The 27,780-nt window shown below is 37.3% G+C and overlaps 1 protein-coding gene across 5 annotated transcripts in view; it reads right to left on the bottom strand.

Moving 5' to 3' along the window:
• The window catches only part of STARD3NL (STARD3 N-terminal like), a 48,005-nt gene extending 32,802 nt beyond the window's left edge, over positions 1 to 15,203 (bottom strand). The window contains exon 1 of one of the 5 annotated variants that reach the window (XM_045565556.1): positions 14,955 to 15,203. In XM_045565556.1, coding sequence (XP_045421512.1) covers positions 14,955 to 15,173 — 219 coding nt within the window. In that variant the 5' untranslated portion in view covers positions 15,174 to 15,203. Of the gene's footprint in view, positions 1 to 5,186; positions 5,266 to 14,954 lie in introns of those variants that run through there. The other 4 variants (XM_045565555.1, XM_045565554.1, XM_045565558.1 and 1 more) reach the window with 4 other exon arrangements.
• Positions 15,204 to 27,780: the final 12,577 nt, after the last annotated feature.

Genomic DNA, 27,780 nt, shown 5'->3' with positions numbered 1-27,780 from the left:
CAACAAATGGTGCTGGAACAATCAGATATCAAAACTGAAGGAAAAAAAAAATGTCCGAACACTAACTCCCACCATGTAAGAAATAATTTAAGATATATCACAGACCTAAACATAAAAATCAAAAATACAAAACATCTAGAAGAATGTGCAGGAGAATATTTTTACACCTTTTTCCAAAGATTTCTTAGAGAAGGCACGAAAAGCTATAACCATTAAAAAACCATTTTGTGTAGGCTATCTTGAAGGAGCTCCTGCTGGCTACTATTGTGATAACTTGCACATAAAAATGAACAATGACAGTAACTTTGGAATTTATGTTGGAAAAATTTAAAAATTCCATGAATCCAAAGTAGTATTGGAAAAAACATACATAGAGTTGGGAAGAGTTATCTTTTATAGAAAAAGGACAGATAAAAATGTAGATGGAATAATAAAATTAGAAAAATCAACAGTTTGCAACTCTCAGTGTAGTAACTGATCAAGACAAGAATCATCAATGATGCTAATAATTATTATAAGATTGCTGGAGAATATGATACCCATAGTCTCAAAGTATTATCTCCCAGGTTATTTAATAATTTCATTGGGGATAGTGTACTTTTATGGTGGAGAGATCTGGTAGTCACCATCTGATTCAAGTAATCAAATAGCATCACTAATACTGAAGCAAGCTGACATCATGTGCCTTCTGATGTATTGCAATAAGAACTACATAACATCAGTTATGATATATCCTTTAAAAAAATGTTTAACTTGAATTTAATCATAACAAAACAATGGGAAGGACAAACATAGTGTATGGGACATTCTACAAGATAACTATCTCGGACTCTTCAGAGAAGTTAATGTGGTGAAAAACAAAACAACAAAAACAAAAAGGATAGTGATGTGAATACTCTTCAAACTGAAAATAGCATAAAGAGACACAATCACACGAGCCTAGACTGAATCATGAATTAAAAAAAAAGCTACAAAAGACAACTGGGGAATTGACTGTAGTTTAGTATCCTGGTTATGTAGGAGAATGGCCTTATTCTTAGGGGATGCACGTCAAAGTATGAAGGATAAGTGTCACCGTGTATGCGACTTACTTCTGATTTGTTCAGAAAATCAGGATATAAGTTTATTTTGAGATGGTGTTGCTGTATCTGTGCCTGCCTATCAAAATACATATATAAATGTACACACAAGATAAATATATTTAAACATAAAATGTATATAGTATACATATGCATATATAGCATATGTATATATAGTAGACCCCCCTTCTCCGCAGTTTCAGTTTCCATAGTTTCAGTTACCTGTGATCAACTGTGGTGGGGCACAAAAATACTACATGGAAAATTCTAGAAATAAGTATTCATAAGTTTTAAATTGTGTGCTATTCTTAGGAGATTGAATCTCCCACTATCCTGCTCCATCTTACCCAGAACATGAATTATCCCTTTGTCCAGCATATCCATGCTGTAAATGCTACCTATCCACTACCATATAGGAAAAAACATAGTGTATACAGGAGTTTGGTACTATCTGTGGTTTCAGGCATCCACTTACGGTCTTGGAATGTATCGCCCATGGATAAGAGGGTACTACTGTATAGCAAAGTAAAGGCAAATTGTAATTGCAAAGAATCATCAAATTAACTCTGCTCTAAGTATGTGCTACCTTTTAAAGCAAAGAGTGAGAAACAAGACTCATCCCCAAAAACCTCTTAAATCATCCTATGAAACAGAATGAACATGGATTATGTAAATATACCTTTGCATAATAATTCTTATGTACTTAACAGTTTGAGATACAATGATAGACTAAAATGAAAACCTATATAAGGCTCCTGGACATCCAAATCATTGTGGCATTAATATAACTATCAAATTATGTAGACACAAATGGGGACTGGTTCTTCTAAAGTGCTTTCGACTGTGGATAGAAGTCATTTTGTTTGCATTTTGAGACAATGTCTCTTATATACCTGAGAATGGTCTTTTGTATTTGCTGTTATAATGCTTAAATGAAACAGTGGAGTCACATCATGCAATGGTTTGGGGTTTAAAGTTTTCTCAGTTCCTTAGTGAAACGGTGTACAAGTACCACCTTATGGCAAGCTTTAAAAGCCAAGTTGCTCCTTCATGTGTTCCCTACATTAGAACTCAAACTCTTCCCAGGCACTTGGAGAAAGACAGATCTTTTACAAAGCATCACCTACCAAGGCTCAGGTGCACCATGGGTTATTTTATTCAGGCAACTGACTTATTATACTGGTACCCACATTTCAACTGTACTTCCTTCTGCTCCTCCTCCTACTTCTCTTTAAAAATTTAGGCAGCCCAACTCTATGGTAACATCTCTATATATTATTTCCATGGTTTGATTCTGAATCTTTATTTTTCAGGTCTCATATTTCCCAGCATTGTTTATATTCATTTGGGATATAATTAATGCCTTTATTCCATTCTGGTAAATCTGCTCACTCTTTGCTGCTTCATGTTCTGCCCTCTTCCCACACACACGCTCAAGGCCACCTGCTAAAGCTCTGTCATTTCTTGTAGTACCGTCTTATTCAATAACTTCTGTTACCAGCAGCAGATACAAGTAATTGCGTGCACGTACCAGAATTTAACCTTTCAACAATCTGCTTTAAGACTCAGATTTACTTAGTAATTAACATCAATGACTTAGAAAAATTAAAGGAGAAAAAATATGTATTATGGTGCTTTTAAGTCATTCCTCTGATAGTCACTAATGTATCTCTTGAACTCAAGGCTGTTCTTACAGCAATTTAATTTCTAAGTGATCTATTTCCGATAGCAATGTTAAAAATATTACTGAACTTTTATTTGACATGTAATGCAGAGCGAAATATTAGGATTTAAAGATGATTAGGTAAATGCATATCAATGTTTTCATAATTTATGAGACATACCTAAAATATACATTGAGAAGCTAAATCTGGAGGTGTACTACAAGATTAAGAATTGTGCCTGACAATCTTTGAAGATTCAAAGTTTGCCAAGAATAAACCAAATCTACTTCATTTGATTCACAACTATTTCTGAGCACCAAAATTTTGTCAGATCCTCCGCTGAACACTGGGGATATGGTGATTAACTAAACCATAAAACAAAAAAACCTCCTACCATCACAGAATTTACCTGCTACAGGAAGGAGATGGAAAATGAAGTGTGGCCAGGAACACTATCATTTTAAACTGAGTAGTCAGGATGATCTCATTGAGAAAGTGGCATCTGGGCAAAGACTAGCAGGCGATAAGGGAGAAATGCCAGGTGGAAACCAGGAGGAAGGTACTGCAGTTAGAAGGAAGAGCAAAGGCAAATGCTCTGAGGATGGGGGAGGTGGCCATGGAGGCGGCCAGGAGGCCAGTGAGGCTGGAGCTGAGAGAGAGGGGAAGAGCACCAGGAGATGATGACAGGCAAGGTCACAAGGGCTGCACCTTGTGAACCAGCCACTGTAAAGACTTACTCTGAATGAGACAGGAAGGCATTGGAAGGTTTTCGGTAGAAGAGAAGAATAATCCAGCTTACACTTTAAGAGGCTCTCTGGCTGCTCTGCTGAGAGAAGCACAGAAGTGGGGAGACCAGTTAGGAAACTATGGCAGTAATTCAGGAGGGAGATGATATACCCCTCAGTAGACTAGGGTGATGGCAGGAGAGGGGCTGAGAACTGGTTGGTTCTAAATACAGGGCCGAAAGCGTTTGGTGACAGATCAGGCATGGGAGAAAGTGAGGACCAAAAGAGAGCTGCAAGATTTTATAGCCTAAGAATCTGGAAGGATGAAGTTGCTATTTACCGAAATGGGGAAGACAAGAGGAGGGGTAACTTTGCGGGAGAATGTCAGTTCAGTTTGGACATATAAAGTATGAGACATTTATTAATACTCAAGTAGAAATGAAGTAAGCAGCTGAATATGAATCAGGAGCTCAGGGGAGAGGTCTTGGCTAGAGATGCAAATTTGTGAGTCAACAGCATGTAGATGGAATTTATGGATGAGACCTACCTATAGCAGAAATTAGAATGTTCTTCATGCCATTAACAATGAGAAAAAAACCCTAATATATTTATTTGTAAAACAGAAAATAATTATGAAGCAGGCCCTATGTAAGTCCACTAATATTTCCCATTTTAGTAAACCATAAATGTTGAACAATGATAAAATGTAACAGCACAGAGACATTTAAAAGGATTCAAATGGTAATACAAGGGTTCCCGTGCTCTCAGCAGAATTTACATCTAGTCGAGAGGAGAGATATATAAATAATACATGGGAATGATTGAAGAAGGGAAAAAACAAGTGTATATTCTTGACAGTAACCATGGCACTAGGGATGTTACTTGGTCCAGGGAAAGAAGAGCAAGACAGACAGAGAAGACATTTGACGATGTGTATTAGTTCTTCCATAGACTACAGGATGGCAAAATGGCAGGATGCCATACAGTGGCCAAAGTCAGGATGGGTGATACATACAACCCGTTAGCTTATCAACCCTGCAGGGGTCAGCGACTTGGTAGCCAATTATTTGACTAGCACAACTGAGCCATGTTATACTGCATCTCATCACTCACTCAGTGAAAGTCTATCTCAAGATGGGCTCTGGGGAATAAGAATATTCCTTCATTTGTTTCTCATCTTTTCAGAAGCTGCTATCAGGTAACTGGAACAACAGCCCTCCAGAGCTACCTTCCTCCAGCTAGTACTGTCTCTTTCTGACTTTTAACTCCCCTCCTAGTGGCTCTCTCTTGGCGCTCAAATTGATTTTGTTGTTGTTTTTTTTTTTTTTCTCTTTCTCAGCCTCAGCTCTAACTCCTACACTCAAATACAGTCATGTATCATTTAATGACAGGGATATGTTCAGAGAAATACATCACTAGGTGATTTCATCCTTGCATGAACATCATAGTGTGCGCTTACACACACCTAGATGGTACCGTCTACTACACACTGTGGCTATACGGTACAGCCTATTGCTCCTAGTCCACAAACCTATACAGCATGCTACTGTACTCAGTACTGCAGGTAACTGTAACACAATGATAACTAATTGTGTACTGAAACATAGAAAAGTTACAGTAACAGTGCAATATTATAATCTTATGGGACAACCACCTTATATGCAGTCCATACTTGAGCAAAACATGTGGTACATGACCATACTTTCTCTACAGCTCACCTAGAAATTCCTTTGCCTTAATCTTCCAGGTCACAGAAGCTATTCATAACTCCATTTTCCTTTAGGAGAAAAATAAGGTCACTTCTCCAAGACTGCTGATTTTTTGGTTGCAACTACCCATTATACTCCAGAACTTTTCCTTGTTCCTAGAGAACAAAATCTACTTTTAGTATTCCTAAAAATCACAATCAAACTGTTCTAAAACACCTGATGACTAGTATAGAATTATCACTATTTATGCCAGTTTTGACTCATTAGCTCTGTCAGCCATCAGCAGGTAGGCATTGAGAGGAGTCTTGTTGCCCCTCAGTGCATACATAAATATTCCTAGGAATATTTAAAGCTTCCTAAGGATGTGCTGCCAGCCTTGGCAATGATGGAGTCGAGAGTCATATTACTATCTTGATTGGTGAAGGTTCCTCAATTAAGGAACTTAAGATATTTCCCAGCGCATATGAGGACGTCTCTGCATAACATACTGCCACCTTTTAAGTACTTACTGCAAGCAATTTCCAAACAAATGCTGTCAACTCTCAGCACAGGACTGGAGATTTTATTGATCCAGACCTGAAAATCAAAAGTATCCATGGCAATGCATTCACTGCTCTCTTAGGAATCATATGAAGGTGCCTAGAGTATACACTTCTTTTACTAATTATCCTTCATCCCAAAGACTAAAATTAAGAATTAAGAATGTGTTCATCACATTCTTCATAGGCCTCCCCAGACTTATCTTTTCTATACAGAGAAAACAGAAGCTGAGTTCCAAGTAGCCAGCTGGTAAGTAGTCAGCAAAGCCAGCATGGTATTTCAAAGGCAAACTAGGTTTTCTTTCATTCAACAACACAAAACTACTTTGAAATGTAGGAGATAAGTGTTCACTCCAGTTGACAGAGCCATTTTGTACTCACTGCCCCTCTGGTGGCTCTGTAGCTGGTGGAAGTGATACATAATAGCAATGCTAAGGAAGATGTAATGTACACTGTCCCTGGAGTTACTTGAGACCAACTTCCTATTTCACAAATTAGAACAAGTCAATAATATCTCCTTTAATGTGATAGACAAGGATAGCACACAGGTCCAGAAAGAAACTACTAATCCCTCCCACAGATGAAGGTTTGTGGTCCAAAGCTTTGTGCATGTGACAGAGAAAGTCAACCTCAAAATATTGATGCCTATATTTAAAAAAAAACAAACACCAGTGCTCCTTTCTCTTTTTCATCAGATTTTTAAGGTAGTCACACAGGAAATCAGACCCTCAAAAGACCAGCATCATGTATGACCTCCACAGTCACCTTTATCAGCCTAACTTGTGCTTCAGAAAATAGAATTACATAAGCAAAGACCACTAATCATAAGACTCAATTCAACTACAGGCTAATATACTCAGAAAATAGAGTGTGCTTTGCAGTCTAATAATGAGAACAGGTTCAGAGCACATGTTACAAAAGCAGAGAATATCACAGAAGTAGTAGGATCTCTTAAAGCTCACAAGGTTCTCGAAGGTTTGAAACTAGCACCATTCTTGAAAAATTTGCTTTCAAATAATTTGATAAAAGAAATAAGCAATTTCAAAAATAAAATTATAAGAATGATTAAAAATTACAGATATTGATATACATACACTGCCTATAAATACTTAAAAACTGTTTAATATAAGGATAACTAATGAATAATAATCAGCAAGATCTTATTTAAGGCTTTTATTATGAAAATGTATTAAATTTGATTGTGCCACTGGCTCCATCTTTCAAACACTCATAAAGTGACCACCAACTCAATCCCCTTACTATCTCTCAGCAATCTCCTTCACTATTTCATAATCATCTCTCATTCACATTAATCCAACAATCTGTCTTGCGCATGTCCAAAAACATTCATCCCTCTACTCAAAACATCATTTCCCTCACCCAGTGCTCCAAATGTGCTTACTGTTTTTTAGTTCCCTTGTATAGGAGGAGGTTTCACCATCCATGCCTTTGCCCCAGTACTACTCCTGCCTGGAATGCCTTTTCCTCCAACCCCAAACTATTAACAGCAATTACAAGCCTACTCATTGTTCAAGAAAGCTTAAGTATCACTTCCTCAAAGAAACTTTCTCTGATGCCCTAGGTATCATATATATTCCAGATATTTTCCTTTAAGAGCACCTCTAATCTTTCATACATATTTCACAAATCATTCATTTATCATCTTCTTAGTAGTATACTGGAAGTTCCTGGAGAATACTGCTATATCCTTAGCACCTAAAGAAATGCTTGGTATGTGTTAGGCATTCAATTTGTTAACTTCATGAATTACAAATACCATTGTATGAAAGTATGGAGTCTGGGTACTTGCTAACTAAATTTAGAGAAGTTTACACACGTTTGGAGTTTCCACATATCATGGTCATTCCTTGGTATATGCAGGGCATTGGTTCCAGGATTCCGACATATACCAATATCCATGCATATTCAAGTCCGGCAGTCCACCTGCTCATACAAAAAGTTGACTTTCTGCATGTGCAGGCTTTGTATCCTGTGAAAACTGTATTTTAGGTTATGTCTCTGTTTGGTCGAAAAAAATTTACAGGTAAGTGGATCCATGTATTCAAACTGTGTTGCTCAAGGATCAACAGTACATTAAATACACCAAGAATATTTAGTCTCCGGTTGCTATAATGACAATGAAATTAGTAAAAAGATCCTAACTCCCCCAAATTAACTAAATTGGTAGTCTTTCTTTCCAATATATTCTGAGTGCTATTTAGTGAAGTCACTCTAATAACACTATAAAAATGGATACAAATATATGGAAAAATAGAAAGAAATCACTATAAGAATGGGAACCTATCTAACTCAAACAAATGGACATATTTATTAAGTATCTGCCACATGTAAGACACTACACTAGATGCTGTGAGAGAACAGTAAGAGGGACAAGAGTGGTCTTGATCCTCAAGCATCTTTTCATAAAGGAAGTAATATAGTTGCATAAATAATTAGAAAACAAGGGCTAAGATAATTATAATATAAAGATGACTGAACTTCAAGTTTGTGTGATCAGAAAAGGCTTAACAAAAAAGCTGATCTTGGAGAAAATACGACTTTGAAAGAAACGAAAAGTTATGTTCCAAGGCACAGGCAAACTAAACTAAAAAAGGAGACGCAGCACAAGCAGGTTTGCAAACAGTGGGATTCCTGACAATGTGGGAGGCCCTAGGCGGGGAACAGCAGGAGGTGGGGCTGGAATGGAAGTACATGGCCACAGTACAGAGAGGGCCTTGACAAGTCAGCAGGGGAGTGTGCGCTTGCCTTTCACACCCAGGGCACACAGGCTCCACTGGGGCGGCCAGGGTCCAGAGGACAAGGAAAACATTCTAAAGGCAAGCAAGAGTTCGCTGCTTCCAAAAAGCTGGCAGAGAGCCTTGTCCTTCAAAGAGAGTAAACATGGACTCAACTGGATACTGGCTCTCAGCAAAGTGAGGTATGGTTGTGGTCTGTTTCTCCAGGATTTATGTTTTCCCAGTGTCCTATACAATATCTATTTTAACACCCAGATAAGCAGAGGTCATGAGAGAAATAGTTATGAACAATGTTTTCAAAGTTATGAAGAATATGAAACATTCCACTCAGCAGCACTCAGTCACTGAGAGGCAGAGCACTAAAGGGTCAAAGTGGGCTGACAGCCGCTTGGATTCCCACACACCTCTGGCTCCAGAGAAAGTAAGGCAGCGCCTTCTAACCTAGAAGCCCCACCCAGCCCACACTTGCTCCCACAGGCTTCAATGAAGGGTACCTTTTGCCCTCCACCCAGAATCTACCTCATTTCCCCCATCAAATGAAGGCACAGTTCCCTGTAATATCACACAGCTGCAGTGGACACAAAAAAGAGGGCAAACTGATGGCCTGGGGCCAAATCGTGTCCACATAGAGGTGATGGTGTTTGTCTGTTGGCTTGCACGATGTTTCTTAAACATTAAATTACCTACCAACAGTAGAAGATGAGAGTTTTCACGTACATAAAATTTGGATTTCTATCTTCTCTTGAAAAATAGGTAATTCTGTCAATACTCCCCAGAGTTCACCAGTCTGCTACTCAGCCACCTCACTTACTTCCATTCCTGCATGGTCCCTGTGGCATTTGTTTTTCCTCCTGGTATGTAGGGTCTTTGGAGCCCCAGTAGTTGGTGGCCAGTCTAAGCCAGCTATGTTGGGTAAGCATTCACCAAAAGCACTGCCTGGGTTCACATCCCAGTACTGCTGCTTACTAGTTGTGTAATTTTAGATAAGTTATTTAACCACTCTATGCCTAAGTTTCTTCTATAAAATAGGGACAATTAATTATACTACAACTTACTTTAGAGAGTTGCTATGAGGAATACATTAGTTTACATAAAATAGTGATTCTCAGTGAGGTGGTGGGGGGAAAGGGAAGGATTCAGTCCCCTCCCTCCCCCAGCTCTGAGGTATTTGGCAATGTCTGAAGACGTTTTCCAGTGTCCTAACTAGAGACAGTGCCACTGCCAATTAGTAGGTAATGGTCAGAGATGCTGCTAAACATCCTACAAAGCACAGACAGTCCCAACAACAAAAAATTTTCCATCCCAAAATGTCAACAGTGTTGAGGATGAGAAATCCTGACATAAAGCACTTACAGAACAGCTCTTGACGCGAAGAAAGCCCTCTGTAAGCATTAGTTATTATCAATACCACCAAAACCAAGTCGTGGCTGGTGCTCCTACCTCAACTGGAGAAAATTCTAATACTGCCTTGTGTTACCTTTGATGAATTTAACATACCATACAAATAGAAACAGGTAACTTGAAATTCCATGGTTCCACATCAATAATTCAGTAAGTGTTTAATTCAAAAAATAATTATGAGAATATATTTTCCTGAAACAAAAAGCAAACAAGAATATACTTTGCTGAGCAATAATGAGTGATATTTGAAAAGTATATTGTCCTGAAAAATACTGGACATGGAAACCCATGATAATCGCGACTTAGAAGGTACTAGGCCAAATTCCTCCAAGCTCCAGATTTAATACACTGAGTATGCTCATTAGTCTCAAGACGGTTTTCAGAAAACTATGACTAGAGAGGAAGTAGAAGAAAAGGGGTATAAACTAAAGAGCCTATTAAAACTGATACTACACCAATGTCTGTCCAGGAAGATCTTCCAGGCTTAAACAGTCCAGAGTCAGAGATCCTTGGTGAGAGTTCAGTCTTTGATCTCTATTCACAACAAGAGGTATCTTGCAGATCCAGGTCAACTCACAAACAAAGCAAGTGGAAAAAACAGAAAAGGCCTGGGCTATACTGACACATCGTTTCCTATAGGGAGTTCTGACACGGAACATCAGAACCCATGAAAGCCTGCAACAAGGCCCTGCTACTGTGAACCAGGAGTACTGACCAGGCTTCACAGCCCGGCAAGTAACAAAGGGCTGGGCCTCAGTTTTCTCATCTATAATACTAAAAAGTGGAAATCACTATTAATACTTTCCAATACCATAAACATAGAAAACATTTTTTTTTGTTTTTTTGTTTTTTTTTGCAACAATGTGCCTTCAACATTTACAGCACAAAGATTTGAGTTCCTCTCAAAGACACCTGGGCAACTGTAGAAGTCAGACCCTTAACTGGACAGAAATGAGGTTCTACTGAGTCAAAGCCAAAAAAGCATAACAGTATTTCTCTCAAGGATGAGGTAATAAAAGTGTTAATAAAACCAGTGGACTTTATAATCTGCAAAAAATTGTGCATGTATAACGCAAATTGTCAAGTTTCTTAAGCTCAAGTTAACATATATTTGAACACCCACATATATCATAGTGTATTATCAAAGATATGAAGACTGGTAAACTATGTCATAGAGAAAGACTTCCAAAAGTGCTGTAAAAAAAGAAGCCTTCTGTTAAAGAGACACAGGAAATGTCTTATTGAAAAAGCAGCATCTGAGCGGACTTAGAGGGACAGGTAGAATTTTGACTAGCTGGATGGAGTTTTCCATCCAGAGGGCATTCCAGGCAGAACACAAGTAATGGCACTGAAGCTGGACAGCTCGAGGCAAAGATCATGAGTCCAGTTTGGGACACTGGGTTCCCAGCAAAGGACAGCTCTATAATTTTGGGTCAAATCATGATGGCCTGGGTCTTCAGAACATGAGTATCAGTTGCATGAACAACCTTCTTCGTCTTTTTTTTTTATTAAGAGACATGAGATCTTGCTCTATCACCCAGGCTGGAGTGCAGTGGCGCGATCATAGATCACTGCAGCCTCCAACTCCTGGACTTAAGCAAACGATTCCCCAACCTCAGCCTCCCAAGTAACCGGGATTAGAGGTGTGAGTCACCACACCTGGCTGGCATGGACAATCTTGAAGGACAGAGATACTCAATCAAAATATCCAGTTCTTATATTCTGGCTTAAAGAGGAAAAGCTCTTTTTTGCCTAAGTTTAAATATATTTCAATATTTAAGAAAGAAGATACTAATTCCATTAATATTATTCTAATATGACTAATGAAGATAATCTCCATTAAGTTACAGGAGAGTTAAAACACCATCCAGAAAGTAAATTAAGCTATTTATTCATCTGTTATTATCATCTAATATATTCCAATCATAGTTACTACAATAAGCAAACCTTAGAAATAAAGAATGGGTATTTTACAATTTTAGGACAATAGTAACCCATTTCTCAATGATATAATTTATAAACTGATGTCTACTAATTTTCAAATATAACACATTGCTAAAAAAGAGAAGTTATATCACTAAGCTGACCCAAGGGCTTCCTCAATTACAGGAAGAAACTCCACTTGCTAACAGAAAGTGTGAGCCAGCAAACTGTAGGCAACAGTTGCACATTTCTAAGCACAAGGCTGAACCTAGGAAAACAGTAATGAATATTAAACTTCCTTTCAAACATTTCTGAACTGAAAACTTAAATTTTAAAGAGTTATTTTTAAACGACAGCATTCTATTAACAGAAACCAAAGATTCATCCAGAAAGGTTACACTTGCTCATTGTTCAGGAAAGAGAAGGACAGTAAGGCAAGGCATTATTTTAGCCCAAGAAGTAGCACTGTCTTATCTTTTTAAAATTACTTTTACAAGTTTATAAACAGTAAACTCAAGATGTTGAAATATTATATATTTATATATACAGAAATCCCTTGATATGGGACATTAGTGAAGGAAATATAGCAGAAAAAACATTATGCTAAAAATCAGCAGGGTGAGATTTAGTACCAGTTTGGCCACTATCTGTGTTATGTTTTAAAATCACTGGGCCTTCACAGCCCCATCTCTAAATTGACAGGGCTGACTCACATCATCTCTAAAAATGCCACATCATAAAACATAATTTTAAATAATAGCTGCTGTTATACACCCAGGGAAGCAGCAGGGTGGAGTAGAATGAATTAGGCTTTAGAGTAAGGCTAATAGGAGTTCAAATCCATGCTCCATCAGTACTAGCTGAGTGGCCTGAAGTGGCCTGAAGTGTAAGTTTCCTTCACTATTGAAAGGTTTAATATTTACCATTGCAACATGTTAGAAGAATTAGAATGGATATAGTAATGTACCTGGCACTCTGTAGGTATTAAATAAAGGCAGGTGTTATGTCCCTGGTCAGTAATACAAATTCTAATGGAAAATGATAATACACCTGACAATGCAGCTTCCTAGAACTTGGCTGGGAGAAAAGCGGGGACTGACTACCAGTGCTTTCCAATTGGAAAGCAGGTAAAGATAGTATTGGAGAGGATTCATGGTTGGAAGTAGGAAGGATAAAAGTAGGTAGTTGAAGATAAGCACAGGCTTTGAGTTCTGCACATGGTAAAAATGGGAAGGAAAGAAATTGCATAGGATACAGTCCTGGAGGAAAGAAGACATTTTTTCATTACAACAACACCTGGAGGAAAAAAAAATACATATATGTAAAAAATACATATATATGTATTTATATTTATTTGTGTATGTAAATAAAATGAATTGCTGCAGTGATTTCTTAATGAAAACAAAACAATGTTGGTTAGAGTCTGAGTGTCACTAAAAAAACAAGGAAGACTTTGCAATATTCCAATCATTTTCCCCTTGCCTCTCTGCAATTCTCACATGTGATACAGATGATCCAATTCCTGCTCTCCTCTCCAGTGTCACTTCCCACCCCTGTCCCCCGACCTCACTCTCCCTAAGTTCACTCTGCTGTAGCCACAGTGGATTCCCTTCACCCTGTAACATGCCAAGCTCATTCTTCCTTTAGCTCCTTTGCACTGTTACATCTGCCTAGAAACTTTCAGCAGATCTTCCAATGGCTGACTCATCTAAATACTCAGGTCTCATCCAAACCCTCACTTTCTCAGGAAGTCTTCCCTGACCACCATATATAAATTTCCTCACAAACCCCAGTCACACTCAAGCTCTTTACCCTGGAATATCTTTTCTAGCATTTACTAACATCTATAATTGTCTTTCTGATTTACATATTTATTTTATCTCCACCTAAATGTAAGGTCCTTGAGGGCAGGGACCTTATCTAAATTGTTTGCCATTCAGTCTCCAACAACTAAGACAATGCATGGCATAGACAGGCACTCATCAGATAAAATGTCCAATGAATAAATTCAAATGATAATAATCACCATCCTTCTGTGAATATAAGTCCTCAGAAGTGATTTTAATTTAATTTCTTTAATGCAGTTTTACACAATGCAATAGTGAAGCTTTAAAAGGTCCATGTTTGAGACAGCAAGATTTTAAAGAGAATACATTCTTCATGACAAGGTATTGTATAGTGCATGTTTTCACTTTATGAATATGAATAATCTACCATCTTATCAGAATATATATTAAAAAAAAATCAAGGATACCATAAATTGTTTTCTGAGATCCTGCTTCTAGAAAGAGATGTATGGGTAGATGGCATGTAGATGGGAATTATCTTTCAGAACCCTTCCCAGCAAAGAACTATGATATAACAAACTGGATTAATACTAATATATTTAAAGACTAGAACTGTTACTTTGTTACCTTGCTAAACTCATGCAAACTATTACTGAGTCAAGTGATGAATTCAGTGATTCCATATGTGAAACAGAATACAAATGACATGATGAATTTCCACATTAACAGAATGGTAAGAAAAGTTCCACAATGTCAACCTGTGTTTGAACTGAGAAAGAAAAAAAAAAATCTCTTTCTAACCCTAAATCAAAAAGTAAGCACTCTACTAAGATTTCGAAAAATGTCAAGATATCCATGAGTGGGCAAAGCAGTGAACTGAAACCACAGCCAGAACATTCACCACTCGTGCTTAAATTTTTATTTTGTTTTGAATACGACTTATTTTGATGAACAGAAGAGGCCAGTAACCGACTGTATGGACAGCCACGCATCACCCCCAGTCACCATTCTTGGTCACTCTGGAGGGCCCATGGCGCCAGCACGGGGGTGGACGCAAGGAAGGACTCATCGGGATCCGCAGGCTGGAATAATGGGGACATCATTACTAGCATCCATCCCTGAATCCCTGCCCAAGCCCTGAGAGCATCGAGGCTCAGGATTCTGCAACTTCACTTTTGTATCCATTATAAGCACAGCCTGCCTCGCCCCTCCTCCTCCCCCGGAGACTCGCGCAAGGCTCGGTAAACAGAACGGCACGCCTGGACTATGGCCTCGGTCCTCTGCTCTCCTGTGAGTCCCAGGCAAGTCATCTGGCCCCGGGAGACTCAGTTTTCCAACCTGTCCAATAGGGTGACCAGAAACCCAGCCTACCTCATCGGGTGGTTCCCAGCCGGCCGTCCTACGCTGGCCCCAGGACTGCGGCTCCGCGGTCGCGCCCCGGGTGGAGGCGCGGGGCTCACTGGGGCGGGACCCAGCACCGAGTCCAGCAGGCGACGCGCAGACCACCGCCCGCAGTCGGCAGCCCCGGGACCTCCTCGAGAACAGGGCCCGTGACGTCAGCACGCTGACGTCGACGCACACACTCCGCATCTCGCTTGAGATACCAAGGACCCGTCTGGACCGCAGTACCCCGTAGCGGAACAAACCGATTGGTCAGAAGTTCTGTCAGTCATTTACTGACCAGTAAGCGACGCGGAAAAAGAAAGAGGGCGGGGTGGCCTGCCCGGAGGAATGGGTGAAAAATCTGGGACTCGGGCTTTGAAAACCCGCCGTTCTCCCTCATTTTGCGTCATACCGTGTTAGTAGGCGTGTGCTTCCTCTTCGTGGACGGTTCTGCTCCTTCCGCCTTCTTTCAATCACTTGGTGGGTATTCAGGCTCCAGCTAGTGGAAAAAAGTAACGGCAGTGGGTTTCAGGGCCTCTGGGCAGCTCATACTGAGCCCTGCAGTAATGAAAACACAGGGCCTTCCGTTTGTATGCCAGGGCTCAGCTCCAGCGTCTCCTACACTCAGGATTTTCAGTTCCCCCGGCCTTATTTAGGAGACCTTTTCTCTGCGCTCCTCTTTCATAAGTGCAATCTCTTCATAATAGTCACGTTTACTTGTATTAGCATGTCTTTTTTTCCTACGAAGTTGGGCATCTTTTAATTTATGTAAAATTTAATTAAACCTTTTTCTCAATAGATACTACAGTTATATCATTCCCATTTTTAAAGGTTCAGTGGAGAATACAGTGAAAATTCTTTTGATCCCCGTTCCTCAGGCACTCAGTTCGCCTCTTGGAGGCAACCAGTGTTGGGATATTCTTCCAAAGTCATTCTAAGTGCTATTATTTTAAATTACACGGAAAAAATAATGTCCATGCCAAAAATGTAAATGTTACAGATTATGCTAATCTGCCTTATCCTTTTAAGGCACTGCTTACAAACCCACACCCCAGATGATGGGTCCTGATTCCTAAGCACTTACACGTGTGGATGTTATTTTTTTACATTCAACATTGAGACCTTTGTATAGCTATGTATAAATTTGCCTTGTTCTTTCTAAATGCCATATACTAGTCTTCAGAACCAATATATGTATAATTTAATTTACCATTCTCTTGCCCTCAGACGTGTAGTTTGGTTTTTTTTTAAAAAATAAATTAATATTCCTAGAAGTAGTGTGACCATAAACAAATGCATAGGTGTCTTTTTGTACTCATGTCCAAGTATTTTCTAGGGTAGAGATACCAACAAGAGGATGTACTGGATCATAGAGTATGCACATTTTAAATCCTTAGTAGATTCTGGTATTTGCTTTTGTAAGTAGTTGTTACAGCTTATATTCCCACTCCTAGTATTTGAGCAATCCTTTCCCCGTATCCTTGCCAAATTGATAAAATAGTATCTTAAAAATATTCTAAATTGATGAGTGTGAAAAAATTTTAAAGGATAACGCATATTCAAAACAAATGCAATAATCTTAATTGTGTATCTTGGTGATAAAGTGAACAAACTTTTGTAACCACAACCCATGCAAAAATTTTAAATGTTTTCCAGCAATATAGAAGCTTTCTTCATGCTCAGTCTTAGTCATTATATCCCCCACACACAGATAGTGACTATTTTGATTCTTACTACCAAATTACTTTTGCCTACTTTGGAATATTTGTAAATAACCACATACAGTATGTACTCTTGTGTGGCTCTTTTTGCTTCATATTTGTAAGATTGATCCATATTAAAGAACGTAGTATGTTATTTAGTATATGTTATCATTTTAATTTTGGCATATAATTCCAAAATTTTTTTTACCTATTCTACTATTGCTTGACATCAGGTTATTTAAAGTTCAGTATAATTACAAATGGGGCTGCTATGAATATTTTTGTAACTGTCTTATGCACATAGTTACACATTTGATTTTGGTATATTCCTAGGAGTATTACTGTTACAGAGTATACATATATTTAGCATTAGTAGACACTGCCAAATGGTTTTTTGGTTGTACTAATTTACACAGCCACTAACAGTGAATGAAAATTTCAGTGTGTCTACATATTTGCCAACACTTGATATTGAGGACTGAACTCTAACCTTTTTTTGTTTTTCTGTTGCCCAAATTCCTTTCTAAGAGGCCTGGTGAGTCATGCCTTACAAGCCATAAAATCTCATTAAACAGTTTTTTTTTAATTAATCCAGTATAATGTTGCTTACTTTCCAACCTGATTCTGGTATAGCGTTACACAACAGGTAGAAGAAACTCTTATCTTAACTCAAGCATTCCTGTCTACAAGTGTTTAGACAAAGCTTAACTCTTTCAACCAGTTGCCAACTAAAGAATCCCTAGTACTCCCTGACAACTTGTAAGTTCCCCACTTCAAGATGTCCCACCTTTCAGAATAAAACAATGTATACCTTTCATGTATTTATTTATGATTTTATATGTAATTCCTGTCTCCATGAATGTATAAAACCAAACTAACGCAACTGCTTTGGGCGCATTTTCTCAGGAGCTCCTGAGTCTATTTTTTCCAGGCCATGGTTATTCTTATTGGCTCAGAATAAATCATTTTAAATATTTTGGCAGAATTTGGTTTTGCTGTCAACAGTTTTATACTCCTTTTTCTTCTCCTTTTTTTTAATGTTATACAGTCTGGTAAATATGTAGGGCTATCACATTGTGGATTTAATTTGCATCTACTGGATGACAAAATGAGCTTAGCACCTTTTAATATGTCTGTGTGCCATTTGGATATTCTCTTTTGTGAAATACATTTTCAAGTCCTTTGCCCATACTTTAATTATCTTTCTTGATTTCTAATAGGTATTCTAGATATGAGTCCTTTGTCAGATACATGTGAATTTTTTTTTCTTTACTGTATGGCTCACCTTTTCATTAAAAAATTAATCTTTTATTATCATATAATAAATTAGTAATTTTCATAGTTCCTGGATAATGCAAGAACTTTAGAACATTTTAATTTTATTTAACCAACTCCTGAGTTTTATATAGTTGTCATTGTGTATTTTGTTTTTTTTAAACCCAGCAAAATATTATTTTACATAGACAATATTTATTTAGGTTTATCCATATATCTGTGCTTTCCTTTGCTTTTCATTACTTCTTACATTTTTAGGACTACATCTGAAGTTATTTCATTCTTTTTTAAGTTTTAGAGCAAGTCTGCTGGTGACAAAAATCCCTAGGCTATGCAAGGTGAGATACCTAAGCTATTTCTTTTGGCTACTTTGGATACTCTCAGATATAATTGTTTCCTTTTCAGATTTAATCTAGCATTATGGTTATTCATGGTGTGAAGTTGGTCTAATACGAAACAGTCAGTTATAGCCCAGAATGGATTGAGCATGTTGATGGGTGTGAATAATATTGTTTTAGCGTTTTCTACTCTAGAATAGTGCTGTGCAACAATAAAAAATGTTTGGAGTGATGTTAGTGAAAATGGCAGAGTAGGCATCTCCAAGGGCCTGTCCCTTCACAGAAACATTGAAAAATTAAGCAGAAACTGTCAGAATCAACTTTGTCAGACCTCTGGAAAGCAGTCAAAGGTTTATAGGAAGCAAACAATTGCTGAATCAAGAAAAAGTCAACTTTAAAATGGTAAGGAAGTTTCAGGGCATTTTTACTTGCTCTTGACCATCCCCTGGCCAGGCTCTGTAGTGATCCTGAAGAAAACAGCCTGTATGTTCAATATGGTACTCTCATCCCTGGGTTGGGAAAGAACAGAGTAGACTTTACTCATAAAGAATTGTGTTTGTCTGTTCTAACCTATCTCATGGCCACCTGGGAACTGATGAAAGGTGCTTGTCTATGTTTTGCCCAACTTTGAACTCACTCAGTGTAGAAAAGCAGTGGGCATTCCTCAAAAGCCTTGTAAGACTAATGAATAATTAACAGTCACCTGGGGCAAAATATTATGGTTGAGTCACAAATATACCATGAAAAGCAGGGGAAGAAATAATGAGTGGAGAGGTTTTTTTGTTTTTATTTTTTTATTTTTTTTTAAATTAGGGCATGCAAAAGCACCTGTATATGAGTATACTGGAGAATTTGAAAAGCCACAGTCATGTCCAGGACAGGATGCATGATCAGAAAAGACCTGAGAAGACCCTAAGCTTTCATGCTGTCTGATCTCTAGACTCAGCAAAAGCAGAAAGTGAAGGCTAAAGCAGATTTGTAAATAAATTGCCAGGATAAACATAGAAGGATCGCAAAGAATGGAGCCAATCTACAAACTCCAGGGGACGGTTTTTTTTTTTTTTGTTCTTGTTGCTATTGTTTTTTGTTTCTTTGTTTCATTTTGTTCCTAAGTGTTCAAGAAAATATCTGCAAAAACACTAGTAGAATACAAGCTAGCAAAACAGATTTCAGAAGCTACACATAGAAGATGGCATAGCCTAACATTGAAAGTACTCCAGATCAGAATCAAACTGCAAAGTCTGGGACAGTGGTATATATTTCTTTCTTTCTTTTCTTTTTTTTTTTTATTTCAGCTTATTATGGGGGTACAGAAGTTCAGGTTATATATATTGCCCACGTCCCGCCCATCCCCCTGAGTCAGAGCTTCAAGCGTGTCCATTCCCCAGACAGTGCGCCTGGCACTCACCATGTAGTTATTTCTTTCTTTTTGTTTCTTTTTTGTTGATAGAAAGGGTGAGTACTTCAGGAAATAAGAAATTCTCTGCCAACCATTATCTCTAGTTGACCACAGAGATAATAGAACAGAGAATTAAGAAACCACACACAGCATGTCTTTGCAGAAACAGCTTGGAAAAGTCACTAAACAAATAAATAACTATTGTCCTCAAGAAGCAACAGAAACAAACCCTAGCGACAGAAAAGAATCTGATTTTGAGAATTATCACATTAGAAAATTCAAAATGCCCAATAATCCAACAGCAAAAAAACAAAAATAAAGAAATAAACAGTAAAATATGGCCCATTCATAAGAAGAAAAGAAATTGACAGAAATCATCCCTGAGGAAGCCCAGATATTGGACATATTATACAAAGACTTAAATCAACTGTTTTACGTATGCTCAAAGATCTAAAGGAAACCATGAACCTAAATAAATAAAAAACTGAAGGAAACTAGGAGAATGACATACGAACAAAAAGAGAATATTAGTGGGGTACAGTGGCTAATGCTTGTAATCCCAGTGATACAGGAGGCTGAGGCAAGAGGATCTCTGGAAGGTGGGAGTTCGAGGCCACAATGAGCTCTGATTGCGCCGCTGCACTCCAGCCTGTGTGACAGGGCAAGATACCATCTCTAAATAAAAATATAAAAGAATTTTAATAAAGAGAAATTATAAAAATGAACCAAATATGGGAGGCTGAGGCAGGAGGATCATTTGAGGCCAGGGGTTTGAGACCAGCCTGAGCAACAGAGCAAGACTCTGTCTCTACAAAAAATAGAAAAATTAACCATGTGTGGTGTTACATGCCTGCAGTCTTAGCTACTCAGGAGGCTGAGACAGGAGGATTGCTAGAGCCTGGGAGCTTGAGGTTGCAGTGAGCTTTAATGTCACCACTGCACTCTAGCCTGAGCAACAGAGCAAGATCATGTCTACAAAATCACAGAAGAACCAAATAGAAAATCTTGAGTTTGAAAGTATAATAGCTGAAATGAAAACTTCACTTGATGGTTTCAACAGAAGGATTTAGCATGTTTAAGAAAGAATCAGTGAACTTTAAGACAGGAAAATTGAAATTATCCAGTCTTAAGGGAAGAAAAAAATAAACAATAAAGGAAAATGAGCAAGCCTATGGGAACTATGGGACATCAACAAAGGTACCAAAATACGTACACAGAAGTCCCACAAGGAGAAGAGAGAGAGAAAAAGAACATTAGTAGGTAGAAATGTCTCAGAATTTTCCAAATTTGACAAGGAGAAATAGAAGATTCAAATAAAGTCAGAAATTGGGGCCACTATTCCAAACTTACAGAAATAGAAACAATTATGAGAGAATACTAAGAACAATTGTCTGCTGACAGATTAATCTGAATGAAAAGGACAAACTCCTAGGAACACACAAATTACCAAAACTGACTCTAGAAAATATGAACAGATCTATAACAAGCAAAGACATCAAATCAATAATTTAAAATAAGAACAACAACAACAACAAAACCTCCTATAATAGAAAAATTCAGGACCAGATGCCTTCACTGGTGAATTCTAGGAGAAATTTAAAGAATTAACACCAATCCTTCTCAAATTCTTCTAAAACATTGAAAAGGTGGGAACACTTTCTAATTCTATGAAACTGGTATTACTCTGATACCGAAGCCAGACTAACACACCCTAAGAAAAGAAAACTACAGGCCAATATCCTTTATGAATATAGATTCAAAATCCTCAACAAAACACCAGCAACTTAAATCCAAGAGCATATTAAAAGATCATAAAATATGACCAAGAGGGAATTATCAAAGCAATGCAAGGGTGTTCTAATGTAAAAAAAACAATCCATACATACCTCATCATAATCAAATGAAAGAAACAAACCATGTGTCATCTCAATTGACACAGAAAAAGCATTTGAAAAAATCCAACACCTTTCCTTGATAAAAACACTAAGAAGACTAGTAATAGAAGGGAAATTCCTAAACCCACACCTAACATCATACTCAATAGTGAAATACAGAAATCTTTCCCGCTAACATCAGTAAAAAGACAAGCATGCCGCCTTTCAACACTGCTCTTCAATTTCTGCTGGAGGTTCTAGTTAGACAAGAAAAAGAAATAAAATGCATACAAATTAGAAAGGAAGAGATGAATCTATACATGGATGGCATGATCCTATATCTAGGAAATTTAAAAAAAAAACTTTAAAACATGATTAGCACTAATAAATTAATTTAGCAAAGTTCTAGGTACAGGATCAACACAAAAACTCAGTTGGTTTCTATATATCAGTAATGAACAATCTGTAAAGGAAATTAAGAAAACAATGTCATTTACAAAAGCACCCCAAAATAAATAAATAAAATGCCTAGGAATAAATTCAACCAATGAGGTGAATGATTTATGCACTGAAAACTAAAAGAACATTGCTGAAGAAATTTAAGAAGACCTAAATAAGTGGAATAACATCTCATATTCATGGGTTTGAAGATTTAATATAGTTAAGATGGCAATACTTCTCAGTCATTGTTAAATAAACAAGAGGCCATTGGCCTGAGGCTGTCTCCATACTTTGAGTTTCTACGTAATGAATTACAACCTAACTTGATACATAAACAAGATGAAACCTAACTTAGGAGTCTCAATTTTGTGACAGACAGCAAGGTCTCAGCAAATCACAGGCAGCCAACTGATCAGACCAGTTGGCTTAATGACTCAAATGCCTAGCTCTAACCAATCAAGCTGTTTCTGTATTTTATGTTCGTTTTAAATATTCACTGCCCACATTGCAGAGCAGAATTATGAACCTCTTCTGGTCTGAATGCTGCCCAATTCATGAGTCATTGTTTGCTCAAGCTCTGTTAAATTTAATTTGTCAAAATTTTTAACACCATTCATAGATTAAGTTCAATCTCTATCAAAATTTCAACAACCTAAAATTTCCACAGCCTTTTTACAGAAAGGGAAAAAAATTATCCTCAAATTTATATAGTATTGCAAGGGGCTCCCAATATCCAAAATAATCTTGAAATAGAATGAAGTCAGAAAATTCATATTTTCTGATTTTCAAACTTACAACAAAGTTACGATAATCAAAGTGTGGCACTGGCATAAAGAGACATAGTTCAATGAAATAGAAGTGAGAGTCCTGAAATAAACCTACAAATGATGTCTAGTTGATTTTCAACAAGGGCATCAAATGGGGAAAAGGATAGTTTCTCCAACAAATGGTGCTGGAACTGGTCATACAAAATAATAAAATAGGACCCTGCGTTACTCCATATAAACAATTAACTCCAAATAGGATAATGGCCTAAATATAAAAGCTAAAACTGTAAACTCTTAGAAGAAAACATAGGGTTAAATCTTAGTAAATCCTTGGGTTTGGCAGTAGATTCTTAGATATTATAATAAAATAATAACAATAACAAAAATAGATAAATTGGGCTCATCAAAATTAAAAACTTTTGTGCATCAAAGAATATTCTCAAGAAAGTGAAAAAACTACCTACAAAATGGGAGAAAATATTTACAAATCGTCTATCTGATAAGGGTCTAGTATATAGAATATATAGAGAACTTCTCAACTCAACAACAAAATGACAAGCCAGCTAAAAAATAGGAAAAGGAATTGAATACAAATTTCTTCAAAGAAGATATACAAATGGCTGACAAGACATGAAAGTATGCTCAAAATCATCAGTAATTAGGTAAATGAAAATCAAAATCACAATGAAGTACCCTTTTACACACACTACAATGACAAGAAAAAAAAAGGAAAATAAGTGTTGGTGAGTATGTGGAGAAATTGGTACACTTGTGCATTGCTAGTGAGAATGTAAAATGGGAAAACTGCTGTGGAAAACAGTTTGGTGATTCATCACAACGTTAAATAGAATTACCATATTACCCATCATTTCCACTCTTAGGTATATACCCAAGAGAATTAAAAACAGGTACTCAAACAAGTATATGTACATGTATGTTCATAGCATCATTCACAATAGCCAAAAGGTAAAAACATCCCAAATACTTATCAAGAGATGAATGGACAAATAGAATGTGGTATATAGAGATAATAGAATATTATTTAGCCAGAAAAAGAAATGAAGTGCTGAAACATGCTACAATATGGATGAATCTTGAAAACATTATGCAGAGTAAAAAGAGCCAGGGACAAAATTTCACATATTGTATGATATCATTTATATGAAATATCCAGAATATGTAAAGCCATAGAGACAGAATGCAGATGGGTGCTTATCAGGGACCAGGAATGCAGGGAGGGTGGGAGCAATTGTCTATGGGATAAGAGGTTTTCCTTCAGGGTGATGAAAATATTGTGGAACTGGTTAGAAGTGGTGGTTGCACAACATTTGAAATGTGCTAAATAAACACTACCGTTCACTGTAAAATGGTTTACTTTATGTTAGGTAAATTTCAGCCCAATTAAAAAATACTCATTCAATGATCCAATCACCCTAAGAAGAAAAATGTTCAGAAGAGGTTTCTTCTCTTTCCTAAACTTCCATGGAGCTGAGGTAGGAGGGAACCTACAGCTATTGTAAATATGAAAAAGCTATCTAAACTACATGAAACATTTGTAATGTTCTACTTATGTCAGTGTAAAAATTGCAATTATTAGGGACAGTTTTACTACTATATTCCCAATTCATTTGCCACTCTTCCTCCTCCTTTCTATTTTAAACTATACCTTTCTTTTCGTGCCCTAGAACTGGTGCCTAGAAGTATATGTTGAATGATGATGCAATGCACACATCATTTTATAATGCTCATGTAAATAGAATGCTCTCATAAAAATCCATCCTTTATACTGCCACTGCTGAACTTATATGAGATGTGATGAAAGCCTGAAGTTTTGCAAGAGATGTGTTTATAATGGAAATCAGTCACATTAGATAGAGTAGTATGGAAAGGAAGTAGTAAATATGTAGTAAATATAGCCTTAAAGAGGTAGAATTGACAAGAGCCAACAATTGCCTTTATTTGGGAAAATAAATGAGTAAGGAAAGGGTGATTGGTTAAAGAATTTTGCCATTAACTTAAATCAGTAATTCAGGAGGAAAGCTGGATTGGGCTGGGGCTGAGCTATAAACTTGCTCTTGAACATTTTATGTCTGAAATAGGTGTGGTTCATCTGGATGTATGTGTCTAGATTATAGATTATAAACCTTGAGACTTGAAGAGAGACATCATAGTGTGCATGGATATAGGTGATATCACTCAGAGAGAGTGTACAGTTTGAGAAGGGAAGAGAACCCATGGTAGAATCCTGGGGAATGTCATCATTTAAAGAGTAGGCAGAAGCAGAAAAGATCAAAAGGAAAAAGAAATACAGGGAGAAAAGTCACGGGTGATAGAGAAAATAGTGTTTTAAGAATGAAGTGATAACAATTTTAAATCAAGTGCTAAGTGATATAGAACAAAAAATAAGAGAACACAGTAGAAATCCTAATGGTGACATAAATGTGGGAATATTTACTTTAATCTTCAAAGCTATAAGTGATAAAAAGCAGTAAGAATGTAAATGGAAGATGAAGAAAGACAAGCATTACAGGAGAAGAAAGAAATTGAGGAAGAAATATGTGAATAACCTTGAGCCTACCATTCATTCAACTTGGATTGACTGGTACATGAAACTATAGGTCTCTGAATACTCTAAGCTAGTAAATCACTTTGGGTTCTGAGAGGGCCTGTGGTTGGTCATATGATAAAAGGAGAGATTAACACATTTTGTTCCGACATTTTTCTTGCATTCCTATTGTTTTATTAATCTGCAACTAAAATAGTTTTAGGTGTTTGACTAGAAGGGAGAACCCTTTTAGTAATTTAGAAATTAGACAAATCATTGTTGTACATTACAATTTAATTCCTATCAAATGATACTATTATGTAAATTTAAAAAGTTAAAAACCTGGGCTTGGTGGTTTCAATTTTAAAAAAGAAAAACACACCAATTCTGGAGGGGAATGCAATAGTGGATGGCTGTTGGGAAGGGCAGTATCTGTATAATCCAAGCATGTCTCCTTGGATTTGGGTTCTGAGGCACATTGAGACCTTTCCGTCTGATCCAGGTAGGCTTGGACCACTAATTCACTCTTTATAGTGAATGGAATGTAAATTCCTATAGAACATAATGAAAATTTAATTATCAGATGTGGAAAAGACAAGAGTAAAATATGATTTATGAGCCCAGAGCTAATGTTAGAACTTCGTAGAACTTTGCCAACCTAAACCATCAGTAAATTTGGTCATTTCCATCCTGTTCTCTCTTTAAGGGGTTTGGTTGCATTTTGGTGAAGTTGTTTAGCTCACTGCGGTCTCCCTTGTAACATAGGACCACAGCTCCGATGAGAATCCTCTCCTGCTCCCCTGAGTGAGTCAAGACAGCCAGGAAAGAGGCACCCTCTACCACTGTGACTCACCACACATGAGACTGAGCTGGTGACCCGGGTAGGGAGCCACTGCATGTCCCTTACATGTGGACCTGGTGTTAGCCAAGGTTGGTCAAACCACCAATTCCACATGTCAAATTAGGCCTCTGACTTGCAAAGCTGCCAAGAAGTCATACAGAGGTCATTGGTCTATTCTTCCCAGCTATGTTTGTAAAGTTTTCACACAATGTTTGTATTGGCAGAAAGAAGCTCCTAAAGATTCTAGTGGTAACGTGTGAAGAAGGGCCAAAATAATGGCAGAATATCCAGGAAAGCAATGTTTACCATTATCATTAATTGTTTTCAAGGAAACCTATCCACGTTACTTTTTTGACTTATTGGGGTTTTCTTAGTCTTTTGTAAGCGTCTGTAACTTGATGTCCTTTCTGTGTTAAAAAAGGAATTCAAGGAAAACCATTGTTTGTAATTCTTAACTTTTGGCAGCACCATTGATGTGAAAGTTTATCCATAATATTATGCTATCCATAAAGTTGCTTTTTTGAAAAAAGGAAAATAGTGCAAACAGACATTATAGTGATCAGTATTTATTCTTGGTGAACTCATTCACTATAAGCAGGAACTGATAGAGTTATTGGGGTATTTTTTTGTTTGTTTGTTGAAAAAAATTAGTCTGTTTAAAATTTAGGGAAAAGAAGTTTGGACTTACCTCCCTCCTTCTCCCTCCCCCTCTCTCCCTCCTTTCCTTCCTCCTCTTTTTGCTAGAAAAAAGATAAGAAAAATTTAGAAAACACAGTTTTCACATCCACTTCTATTATCAATGTTGGGTTCCAACCGCTTCAAAGAGAGTATCTTTTACAAGAAGCTCACTAATATCTGGTTATAGCAAAGTGGACCGTACTTAAGCAGACCCATTACCTGTATGAAAATAAACCTGCATAATATGTTAATTTCAACTTTTGACTTTAAAAATATCTCATCACTTAAGTAAGTGATATATGAATATATGCTTCTTGCATAGATGTATAGTGAGTGAAGTGTAAAACTCTGTTTTCAAGCACACCTTTTTCCAATCCTTCCCCAAAGATGACTACTGTTAACCATTTAGGGTACTGCCTTCCCAATTTTTTCTCTGTGTTAGTATATACATTAGCATTTGAAATAAGTTCCCTAACAGGTAAAACACATAGGATATAATTTGAAAATATTTATTTTTGTTTCCCTTTGTTTTCTTAAACAAGCTTAGTAGGAAATTTCTTTCTTGGCCAATGGATTAATACTGGGCATGTCTATTGACTCTTCTGCTCGTTCTTAGTTAACAGGAGGTTGTAGACTACAGTCCTACACAAGAAATTAGAATTCCTTGTCCTCTATGTTGATCGGCATTTCAATCTCCTCTCAAAGGAAAGCCATACCCCTTCTCTTAGCTGGGCCCTTTCCTTGTGGACAACTTGCCGTCAGATAAAAGGGTGCTGTCTGTTTCTTCCCTCTTTCTAACTAGCTTCCTTCCCTGCTCTTTAGCAGTGATTTCTGACACCCTTGGAGTTGGAACTGGAGGGGTGGAGAATGGAGATGAAAGGGAGATGGAGGTGGAAGGCAGGTAGGAAAGGTAATTATTTTGATGTAATTTTGTAAGGTGGCTCTGTGATCTT

The sequence above is a fragment of the Lemur catta genome, chromosome 11, assembly GCF_020740605.2.
Source record: "Lemur catta isolate mLemCat1 chromosome 11, mLemCat1.pri, whole genome shotgun sequence".
NCBI classification, from domain to species: Eukaryota; Metazoa; Chordata; class Mammalia; order Primates; family Lemuridae; genus Lemur; species Lemur catta.
Note: the sequence above shows the minus strand (reverse complement) of the source record. Positions and strands in the feature narration are given on the sequence as shown.